The sequence below is a fragment of the Colias philodice genome, chromosome 23 (assembly GCF_061535455.1).
Source record: "Colias philodice isolate Cphi_HAF_F1 chromosome 23, ilColPhil1 Martin Lab GWU primary, whole genome shotgun sequence".
NCBI classification, from domain to species: domain Eukaryota; kingdom Metazoa; phylum Arthropoda; class Insecta; order Lepidoptera; family Pieridae; genus Colias; species Colias philodice.
Genome location: NC_143108.1, coordinates 5,685,132 through 5,697,853, shown reverse-complemented (window position 1 = coordinate 5,697,853; position 12,722 = coordinate 5,685,132). Strand labels below are relative to the sequence as shown.

The window sequence follows — 12,722 nt, the reverse complement described above, 5'->3', positions numbered from 1 at the left end:
CTCTCGTCTTTGTAGTATCCCCACGGAAAATAATCAATAGGGTTTATGTCCGGGGACCGTGCAGGCCAGGCTAAAGGGCCAAGATACCCTGAAAGATGGATTGGTCGTTGCAGCCTGCGCATGCGCCGGTGAAGCCTGCCTTAAAGCCTGGCCTCCACGGTCCCTCGACCTAAACCCCATTGATTTGTTTCAATGGGAATATTAAAAAGACTTCGGCTACTTGAGAGAATGCCACAATTTAGACGAAATAACCCGGAAATTCATAGTAACAGAAGAAACCATTAAAAATGATAAAAGGGCATTCAGACATTTAAAAGACAACTTTTTACGGTGATGTCGCACTTGCATTGAGCAACAGCGGGGTTATTTTAAAAATTTCTGGTAATGAAACACCTATTTATTGGTTTTAATGATCATCATGTTAATTAAATTTTTGCACTTACCACATTTAGATTTAAATTATTCGATTGAAGCCTTCTGAATAATAAAATGAAATTTTCAGGGTAGCTATCTGATAGATAGAGCAAGTTTTTAAAAGTCAAACGGAAATTTTTTTTTATGTGATTTTATTTTTTTACGGGCCCTTGAAGTGGTGAACATACTGGGTAATTTTATCTTTCTTGCCATTTAATTATTTTTTTTATTCCATTCAAAGATCTAACGATAGTAAATGTTACCATACTGAATTGGCCTATCTTTCAGCTTAGCACACAAAAAAAATCAAGCATCTTCCGCAATCATTGACGTCAGCATGAGTGAAAATATCATCGTACTCGGCGATAGGTGAAAAATTGAAAAAATCGTCATAACTCCGAAAATACGAAAAATCGCATAACATACATGGGGGTGATTCGGATAGCCCTCTAGGTCCTCTACCTCTCAGCTTCCGTTCATCACTACTTTTTGGTACACCCTGTATAAACTGAGGTGGAAGCGGCATACGCATTCAAACACGTTCTGTCTGAAGTCAGCTAATTATCCGGGTTGCGTTTAGTCGGATTACGTTGCTAACTCTTTTCGATTCGGTTTAAATGTATTTGTGAAGCTGCTCGCTCTGTGTAGACCCGCCTATTGTATATCCATGTCTAGATATAGGCTGAACCTAGGCAATACAATGTAATGGCACAGTCATGTTACTCAAACCTATCTAGGGCAGAACGATTACTATTTTGTTTGTGTGAGTGTGTACAAAGTACAATACCTTTTGGATGAATTCAATTTTCTGTATACAATTTGGCAAAGGCCTATTCAAAGTCGGAACGTTTATACATTTAGCTATAGGTACCTAGGTACTTCTACTAACACACAATTATTTGACAAACCTCTAGCTAGGAAGACGTACTTTAGGAAAGAAAAGGTTCACGAATAAACCCTAATAGCGGTTAAAAATTATTGTTATAAATATGTAGTAAATTATAAAAAGCCATAACTTTTTAATCTTTTACATAATACAATGTGCCCTTAATTGCAATAATTAAAGTTATCACTTATCAGCGACCAATGAAATTCTCCTAGATTTATTATTCGACGAAGAAATTATCATCATTCTTTCATGTGTTACGAAATGTATTTCAATTTTCATCCCTTATAAAGCTCACAAACGTTAAAATGTAGGTCACATCCAGTGCAAAATTTGCATTGCACCAAAAAACACGCACGCATTGAAATACATTGCACGTGACTCATACACTAGGAAACTTAAAAAGGTTAAAGACGGCATGTTGTGTACACGGGCACCAGTGACCCGTAAAGTAGGTCGTTGACAGACCTTTTCATCTAGTCCTTTATGTCTATGTAAAGCTTTACTTGGGAGTAATGAGATTAGTTCATTTAGTTCGTGTTTAACTACCCTCAAAATTAACAAGAAAAATATTATTTTATTTTCAGGTTTTATGTACGTGTGTGTAAGTTGACTCACTTTAGTTTAGTAGAAATGTTATTTTAAATGTATAAAAGGCAAACATGTTTAAGTCTGGTTTAAATTTTTCTCCTTGATATTATTTCACATTTAATATTCATATCCAATTGAATAAATTCATATTAAGGTCAGAAAAACACATTGACTGGAAGGCTCGCCAACTTAATGATTTAAATTTCAATTCTAGATTAAAATAAAATTCAAAAGCTTTCGATATCATAATATTTAAGTCAATGATAATTAATATTTCGTATTATCATAAAATAAAAGTGGTACAAATCACAGAGTTGTTTTAATTCCCTCTACATCTCTATGTCATTGTGTAATGTGTATCAAAGCTAACAAAAACACCTCCCATATCCAGACCATTACAAAATCTATTATTTGCCATTAAAACAATTACTTCGAACAATACCCACGTGATTGAGAAAGTGATTGTCGTGTGACTAACACAGTTTGCAGTTTCCTAGTATAGGTATCTCACGCAGCTGACGTTGCTTTTACAAATGTTTACGTATTACAACACGATTTTAAAGATACTATGGCATTTATATATATTTATATTCATTGTATGATTAACACGTTTTATTGTTAAGTTCGCAATCGAAGAATTATTTTTTTGTTCATTTTAAGAATCTAATGTGAATCCAACACATCCAACACTGAATTCTTTATTCCTTTCGTATTCCATTCTAATATTTTTAAACCATGCACATCTCCCAGATCATAAAGTCTCAATGACTTTTCTCTACAAAGACACGCTGTTATGCTTTTTCTTTGGCTTTCTTCCAAAACATTTAAGATTTTTCAAGTTCATCGATTTCCTTTGTAAAGCAACTCATTCACACATTTTAAATAGATACCTACTTGTATTACGCCTACGTTTCTCTCAAGTACCAATTATCTTCTTCTTCTATATCTATACTAAATACTAATATTATAAAGAGGAAAGGTTTGTATGTAAGTATGTATGTATGTATGGTTTTCACGCATAAACTACTGGACCGATTTTGATGAAATTTGGCACAGATAATCTTTAGACCCTGAGAAAGAACATAGGCTACCTTTTATTGCGAAATATGTACCACGGGCGAAGCCGGGGCGGACCGCTAGTTAAGGGGCCCTGCTCCGAAATGTATGTTTCTAAATCATGGTTTTTGGATAGAAATCATCATATTTAAAATCCTAAAAAAATATATAGCACAGATAAACGTTTGATCTAGTGACTTTTTTGGATAAAAACACAATATTAAACATTTGACTCGATCAAAAAAAAATCAGAAGTAACATCGATTTTAAAAGCATAATCAGTTTTATGAGAATTAGGGGAACGCTATGTTTATGAAAATTTGACATTTCATTTACTAATCAGGTTTTACAGGGAAGTTTTTGGATAGATTTTTAATTTAGCCCTTATTTTTTTCTATATAAAATATAATACGTAAAATGCGACTCGCGCGCACCACGTCAGTGCAGCCAGAGTCCAGCCGGACGTTATCGAGGGAGGACCTGTGCTAGTTTTGCTCCCGACCACGTTGCAGTCGCCGTTCGCGTATTAGAACCGAGCGGCGAGTAAAACGGCGAGCATGTCACGGTATAAATAAATCAGTAGTTTGATTTTGTTAGTTATCCTAGGATTATTGTTGTAAATATAAATTAACTTCTTATTCTATACTATTAAACGAACAATATTTGCATATTAATATATTTGTTTGTAAATACAGTGTGGAAATTTTCGATGGGCCCTGGGTGAAAGTACTAGAAATACTGGAGATAGCAAATTTCCTTTATTTTTAAAAAGAAATAGAACTGCATTCAAAGATTTTCAAAAATTTAGAATACACTAACTTACTTATTACATACTTATATTCAATTATTATTTTGCCTTTTTTATTTGTTTTACTTTAAATTATTATTACCAATATTTTCAGAAGAAAATAAATTAATGTATCCAGAACGAGAGTTTCATTTTAAACTTTAAATGTATGTATAAAATAGACCAAAAAATTTTTACGAGAAATTAACAATAAATTATCTTTTATATTGTTTCTATCGATTTGAATAATAAAATAAAATTTGAAAAAGGAATGTTTCTTTTCAGAAAAATTTGCTATCCCTAGTATTTCAAGTACTTTCCATTCAGGGCACATCGAAAATTTCCACACTGTATATATACAAACAAATATACAGGGTGTCCCAAAAAGTAGTGATGAACGGAAGCTGGGAGGTAGAGGACCAAGAGGGCTATCCGAATCACCCCCATGTGTGTTATGCGATTTTTCGTATTTTCGGAGTTATTACATTTTTTTCAATTTTTCATCTATCGCCGAGTACGATGAGATTTTTATTTATGGTGACGTGAATTATTGCGCTAGATGCTTGTTTTTTTTTGTGTGCTAAGCTGAAAGATAGGCCAATTCAGTATGGTAACATTTACTATCGTTAGATCTTCGAATGGAATAAAAAAAAGAATTAAATGCCAAGAAAGATAAAATTACCCAGTATGTTCATAACTTCAAGGGCCCATAAAAAAATAAAATCACATAAAAAAGGTTTTCCATTTGGCTTTTAAAAACTTGCTCTATCGATCAGGTAGCCACCATAAAAATTTCATTTTATTATTCTGAAGGCTTCAATCGAAAAATTGAAATCTAAATGTGGTAAGTGCAAAATTTTTATTAACATGATGATCATTAAAACCAATAAATAGGTGTTTAATTACCAGAATTTTTTTAAATAGCCCCGCTGTTGCTCAGTGCAAGTGCGACATCACCGTAAAAAGTTGTCTTTTAATTGTCTGAATGCTTTTTTATCATTTTTAATGGTTTCTTCTGCTACTATGAATTTCCGGGTTATTTTGTCCAAATTGGGGCATTCTCTCAAGTAGCCGAGGTCTTTTTAGTATCCCCATTGAAAAAAAATCAATGGGGTTTATTCGAGGGACCGTGGAGGCCAGGCTTTAAAGCAGGCGTCACCGGCGCATGCGCAGGCTGCAACGACCAATCCATCTTTCAGGGTATTTTTGCCCTTTAGCCTGGCCTCCACGGTCTCCGGACATAAACCCTATTGAATTTTTTCCGTGGGGATACTACAAAGACGAGAGACTGCCACAATTTGGACGAAATAACCCGGAAATTCATAGTAGCAGAAGAAACCATTAAAAATGATAAAAGAGCATTCAGACATTAAAAAGACAACTTTTTACGGTGATGTCGCACTTGCATTGAGCAACAGCGGGGCTATTTAAAAAAAATTCATTTTTAAACACCTATTTATTGGTTTTAATAATCATCATGTTAATAAAAATTTTGCACTTACCACATTTAGATTTCAATTTTTCGATTGAAGCCTTCAGAATAATAAAATGAAATTTTTAGGGTAGCTACCTGATCGATAGAGCAAGTTTTTAAAAGCCAAATGGAAAACCTTTTTTATGTGATTTTATTTTTTTATGGGCCCTTGAAGTTATGAACATACTGGGTAATTTTATCTTTCATAGCATTTAATTCTTTTTTTTATTCCATTCGAAGATCTAACGATAGTAAATGTTACCATACTGAATTGGCCTATCTTTCAGCTTAGCACACAAAAAAAAACAAGCATCTAGCGCAATAATTCACGTCACCATAAATAAAAATCTCATCGTACTCGGCGATAGATGAAAAATTGAAAAAAAATGTAATAACTCCGAAAATACGAAAAATCGCATAACACACATGGGGGTGATTCGGATAGCCCTCTAAGTCCTCTACCTCCCAGCTTCAGTATATCACTACTTTTTGGGACACCCTGTATAAATATGCAAATATTGCTCGTTTAATGGTATAGGATAAGTAGTAAATTTATATATCAACAACATTCCTACGATAGCAAATAAAATCGAACTACTGATTTATTTATACTGTGGCATAATCACCCGCCTTCATAGGTCACCGGAGTTCATGCCGCGCCGGCTCCTGCGCAACGCGGGCGCGAGCCATCTCAGTGCCTAAAATGCCTAAACTTTCAGTACAAAGGGCTCTTAAGTATATGGAAGTATTATTTTCTTATTCTCTACATTTTAAGGTTATCCCATACATAGAACCAGCCTTACTGATCTCTGAAGCACACCGTCTACCTTAAACACCAGAGGTCTTCCTTCACTGGTTGACTCCACTGAAGCCAAAATAAAGAGGGCCATAAACAACACTAAAATGGGGTTGCATGTACCAACATGGTGCTTGACGCATGCTGGGGTACTTCATCATGAGTGCTTGAAGCATTTCAAATGCTACGTCACTTTAATGAATGAAGCCCGAAACATTTTTGTTTAAAAGCAATGCATGTTGACAAAGTCGCTTTTGTTCTGTATTTTATTTGAATAAACACAGAACGTTCATAACGGTTATGTTTACTTAGATGTTTCGTGACACTGAATTTGTTCTTGTAAACAACAATAATTAATAAGCCTAGCCGGCTTTGTAAATTGTTTTGATTCATAGAACCTTCGAAACATTATATCAATGCTTCAGAAAAACATAGATGACAAAGAAGTGTGAAATCTTTCAATACTCTCGGCTTATAATGACTTAATTGAAACATGCCGCGACATAATAACCGTAAAATGTGAATGCATCGCTTACCTCCTTCCTTTCACATAAAATTACATTCAGTAACGGCCAATTAAACATAACTGCGACCAAATGTATCGAACACGAAACGTATTCAAATCACACACTCGAACGTAAAAAAGAAAAAGAAACAATCGGACATGACGTCACGCGGAGGAAACGCACCGTGTCTTAAAGTGGAAGTCGTCATTCCCATACCGAGGTTACAGAAATACCATGACCAGGGTAAGATCCCTCATTGCATACAAAAAATATGAACAAGCGGGTCACGTTGAGTGGCCGTTCTAAAAACAGCTGTTGTCGTTTGAGTGCGTTGTCCCGACGGTTGCCTATCTTTTATTTTACACGCATTTAATGATACTTCTGTTCGAACAATCCCAGGGATGGAATTACAAACAAATTAAGTGTGTCTTTGTTGTTTAACTAAGTGGGATATGGCTTTATGAATTACTAGATTCCGCCCACGACTTTGTACGTGCATCCCCGCTTTTCCCCGTTCCCGCAAGAATTTCGGGAAATCCTTTCTTAGCGGATGCCTACGTCCTAACATCTACCTGCATGCCAAATTTCAGCCCGATACGTCCAGTGGTTTGGGCTGTACGTTGATAGATCACTATACCAGTCACCTTTGAGTTTTATATAATATGTAGATTAAGGACTTTCATGAGATCTCTCAAAATAAGGAGACGTTTAGCTTACGCGATGAAAGTCCTGATTCGTCCTGATCTGATTCGTAAAAATTAGAAAAAATTATACTAAAATAGCATTCTGTTAAATATGAAGTGGGAACGTGGAACATCATAGATTTAGTTATTTATACTAGGTATATTGTACGTCCTAACATCGTTTAGTGGCTTAAAAAATTCGATTGTTTTTCATAACAATTGAATGATTTTTAACGGAGTAATTGCAAAGTTGCTTGAATGCCTTAATGCTAATTGCAATAGCGGTACACTCTTTGTCCTGTTTGAAAAATCAGCGAAGCGAGGTATGTCCAGTGTATTTTATATGAATTGATTATTATCTGCTATTTTAAGCATACAGTGCATGTATTATCATTCAAATATCCTCGTAACTACCGGCTAGACAATGCCATGTTTAATCTGTGATGATAATTATTCTACATACCTACATAGTACATACTACTATACATAATGTTTTACACACATCTATACGAGGACACCCTCAAGACCTCATCAGTGGCTCCTTTATAATTCTATTATTTTCTTAACACAGGCCTTTTTAATATGTACTCTAAAAAATGAATTATACGTCACAAGCTTTCCGCCCGCGGCTTCGCCCAATTTGTCTAAAACCTAATAAATTATGCATACTAAAAACCTTCCTCTAGATCCAATATCTATTAAAAAATACGCATCAAAATCTGTTGCGTAGTTTTAAAGATTTTAACATACATATCGGTAACCATGGCAACCATGTATTTGTCTAACAATTTACCAACTCAGAAGCGCTGCAGGCGCGTTCGAGGCGAGTGCAATTAGCATAAAATCGAAGTGACTCACTGAACATCCGTCCATAGGAAATCGATTGTGATTCACTTGTGTACTAACTTGCTGTTTTGCATCCGCAAATTACGACTCATTTCTATTAGGTACCTATAATATGTGCAAATTTTTATTTGCGTTACACTAGTTCTATGGCAAATGGACAAAACAAAGTTTTTGGAAAAGAAAAATTCGCAATACAATGTTATTCTTGACGGATGTTTGCTGTCTTTTATACAGTTTTCCGGATCTTGCTGTAATAACTTACTAATTATAGGAAACTACTTAGTAGTTTTAAGTTTTACGCAAGATCTTTCTAATAGGAATTTTATTTTGCTGTGAAAATGAAATACATACATATAATATGTTACTAGAATGTTTATATAGCAATAAATAGTTATTTGTTAACTCTGCTAACCAACAGAACATTATAAGGTTGTCTGCTAAAAGGATAATTATTTTTAACTACATATGGCAACACAAAGCCACATTTCTATTCTTCCACAGACCATAAATACAGAGAGCATACCTACACAGATTAATAAAATAATTATTACAAAAATGGAATACAAAGATGGCCTGTCATTTACTTCCTTTACTATACGCCAATTGTATTCCTTTTATGTTGAGTGACAGACAACTTCCCAAACATTTATGGTTGTATGCAAAACATTTCCTTGAAGTAATTATAATCTTGAATTGATTGCTAAGAAATATTATGTGTTATTAATGTTAATTAGAAATATTGATAAGTATTATATGTGCTCCTTTATTTCTTCATGGTAGTTAAGGATATAAATTAATTTTTGTGTTTGTTTAAATACCCACAATTTTAGCATCAAGAAGATATACTTAGCAAATATTGATAGATTCAAAGATTTTATGAGAAGCTTTATTATGATGAGCTGTTGATTTTTATGTATATTTTAAAAGGATCTTAAAAAGAACTGTGTAAACCTTCTGTACAAGACTACAATATAATATTAAGGAGAAGAACAATAGACACTTAACCCATTGACCACCGTAAGCCCCGATCGGGGCGCGACACAATAGATTTTCTATTGTGTCTGTGATTCCGAGGACTGATGGATTAAGCTATAGCTTAATAGATAGTGGATTGAAGATAGAGCACATGAGATTAACCAGGCCACTACACTTTTAGTAAAGGTATTTTTTTAACATTTAATAAACTTTTTTAACAAAAAGGTTGGAGCAAAGTTGATCACAAAACGTGTTCAAATAAAGTACTGAAACTTATTTTTTGAGGACAAAGAATCAAATACATAGTTTTATGTTGATTTTAATTAAAATTATATTAATAATGATTTTAGTGTACCGCAGTCAGAATCATAAAGCACAGTATAAACAGAAACGTTTGCTTCTTTCAGTTGGTTGACTGTTTAACACAGTTATAGTACACGGACTTTCTATGGTATTGTTTCAAATTCAAATAATTCCTTTGTGTTGACTTGTCTATTTATCAGGGAAGGCTATAAGCTATACAACATCACACTACCGCAAATAGGAGTGTACCATGCAACAATCAAAAATATTGCCAAACTAGCTTCCGCCCGCGACTCCGTCCGCGCGGATGTCGGTCTTCGCGTGGATGGTTTATTTCTCCATTTTGAGTAACTCTGACAATGACATCTTATAAATATCTATTGGAATTTGGACCCAAATACGGCTAGGCCTATAATAATACGCAACGTGTGTTCGCGGTTCTACAGAACAACGTCTATGGATAAAACTGAAAAATTAAGACTAATTTTTTTCTACGTATTTTTCCAGGATAAAAAGTATCCTATTTTACGCCCAGGATAATAAGGTATAATTATACCAAGTTTCATCGAAATCGAACCGGTAGTTTTCACGTGATGTCTTCACATACAGACAGACAGACAGACAGACAGACAGACAGACAGACAAAAATTTTTTTAATCACATATTTGGGTTTGGTATCGATCCAGTAACACCCCCTGCTATTTATTTCTTCAATATTTTCAATGTACAGAATTGACCCTTCTACAGATTTATTATATGTATAGCCAAATATTCTTTCCAAACCATACACAGTTGCATCGCTCAATGTGTTTACATAAAACAAATCAACGCAATTATAATAATTAATTTAGCCTCAATGGGGGTCAGCGCTTCGCAACGACGGAAGCTGCCGGCGGATGTCCGCCGATACGCCGCTTTTACCGCATCTAGTGGTAACTTGGCTAATGCATAGCTAGCTGACCAGTGACCATATTGTTATGTAGCCTTGGTACGGTTGTCACCTTGGTCTATATGTGCATTTAAAAATGGCAAAAATCTAGTTAAATTGCTAGTGGGTTAACCATGTTGATATCTAGAAATGTTTAGACGATAAAAACCCATGGAGGGTTGTCGCGAAAAAACCACAGGACAGTTCTTTGGCATGTTATTATAATATATGATGTTACATATGTATTTTGTAAAATTGTAAAACTGACATGATTTAAAAGAGCAACTATGGAGTTTCTTGCCGGTTCTTCTCCGTAGATACTGCTTTCCGAATCGGTGGTAAATTTTAAAATATGTAATGACGTTTCAAAAGTGCTTCTTTATGAAGTCTAATTGAATAAATAAATATTTGAGTTTGAGTTTGAGTTTTGTAATTTCTCATCTTAAGACAATATTATAAAGATATTAATTTTTAATAAAAAATGGTTCAAATTGAGAACTTTCGTTTTCTAAAGATGTTGGTTAGAAAATATACTTAAATATGGTTCAACATTCATAGGCTATACTTAAGACATTGCAAAGATGTGAGGAAAAATTTAAATATTGTTCAACATTCAAAGACATTGCAATTCATAAAGATTAAAGTTTGAATTTGTAGAAAAAAAATAATGCCGCATTTGCTAGACCTTCTTCAGTAGTTGGACAGAAATGAAACTTAATGTACAGTTCTTAGAGAAAAAAGAAAAAAAATCATTATTCAAAGAAAAATAAAGCTGTACGGTATATTCATCAACCGATAAAAGTAAAGATAATAAACTTAAGTTTAAATATTTGGATTCTTATTATTCTCTGAGCATACAGTGTAGTAAATACAAAAAGTATTAATCACCAGTCTGACACAATCGTCACACATTTCATTAAGAACTGCATAATATCATTTTATGCTATTAACTCAACAAAGTTACAAGACATACATAATGTTGTTGGTTATATTCACATAAAATATAATGCTTAAGATACGGAATAAAGTTTTTAATTCAGTCAAAATAATTTTGAGTTCATTTGTATCAAACAAACATCTAATCTTGCTTGGATTATGAGACTGATACTAAAGAGCCTCAAACTGTTCTAAAACAAATTTAATTGTTATAAATATGTATGTAATATGTATGTATGTATGTACACATTTAATTTATGTCACTATAAAAATTAATACTTTTAACTTGATAAAAAAAATAACTAGGTATTTGAAATTTACATAATAAAAGAGAATTTGAATTAAATAAAGAAAATATGTATTAATTTGTGATAAAATCTTTTTAGTCTTATATCATAGTTGTAGTTACTTATGTAAATTAAGTAAGTTCGTCTAAAATAAAAAATAATAATAAAAACATCTTACTTAGTTCCTGAGACTCGACGCAGTCCTTTGTCAAAGCTAATAAAATTAAACACACAAGAAAGCATCGCACACAAACACTAAAACACACAAACATTTTGCCACTAATCGTTACTTTCGACATGTTAAGATTGTGGTTGATATTTAAACACTATACATTTTTACAAAGAAACTAACTTATCTCGTTTCTATTCTATTTACTTATTATTAAGCAACAACAGTCAACACATCCCACAAACAGCCGACCACAAACGAACTGCCACTGCCTAGTGCCCACAGAGTACTTTTATATATCTAGTGCCTGTTTCATGTTTGTCGTTTGACAATAATTGACTGTTGAGTGTTGACAGTAGGTCAGTGTTGCCGTCACTCGTCAGAGCCACAGACTGTAAACAGGACTATAGCAGCTTTATTTTATTAATTATTCTGTGCCACAGATTATTTATAGTAACCTTAATAAATAACATACAGTACTCCAAAATTAATAATGCGCATGCAAATCTTCGCTAATTGTGGTATTTCCAAAAACACCCGAATCATTGAATCGTAAGAGCCCTAAACAATGCACTTGCATTTTACACCTTGTTTAAAAGAAATAGAAGTCAATTCACGGTCATACACAATCAAAAACAATTCGGGCGGTAGGTGACGGTAGCCTGTCAGTCAAAAAACTCAAAAATCCGTCAGTCGTCTTTAACATCTCTGACTGTAATCTGTGCTTTAACACAGCACTTTAAATATTGGTGGTGACTGCACGTATTCTACCTGTGAGGAATTATATAGAGCTGCTATTACATACCCTTCTTGGTTTTGTTTTTAAAGGTGAATTAATCGATGAAATGATTATTCACACAGGTGATAGCAGTAGGCAAATCGAAAATGAAGAATAGCATAGGTAATGAAAGTTCCGATGTATCTACAATGTCAGAAATAAAGATAATCCCTGATTTTGATTGATTTTTTTGTAATTGTATATACAACCTCAACCTACAATATTGTGGAATGATCGGTACTGTAAATACTTTTGAACTGAGATTTTAATGATTAAAGTAAAAAAATACTATACAATTTTCCAAGTA

General features: G+C 33.6%; 1 protein-coding gene across 1 annotated transcript in view; it reads right to left on the bottom strand.

Moving 5' to 3' along the window:
* Nucleotides 1-11,911, bottom strand: part of Meltrin (disintegrin and metalloproteinase domain-containing protein meltrin) — a 78,631-nt gene extending 66,720 nt beyond the window's left edge. Inside the window, exon 1 of the mRNA XM_089709849.1 lies at nucleotides 11,647-11,911. Within this exon, the coding sequence (XP_089565975.1) occupies nucleotides 11,647-11,767 (121 nt within the window). The 5' untranslated portion in view covers nucleotides 11,768-11,911. The remainder of the gene's footprint in view (nucleotides 1-11,646) is intronic.
* Between the last annotated feature and the right edge of the window lie 811 nt (nucleotides 11,912-12,722).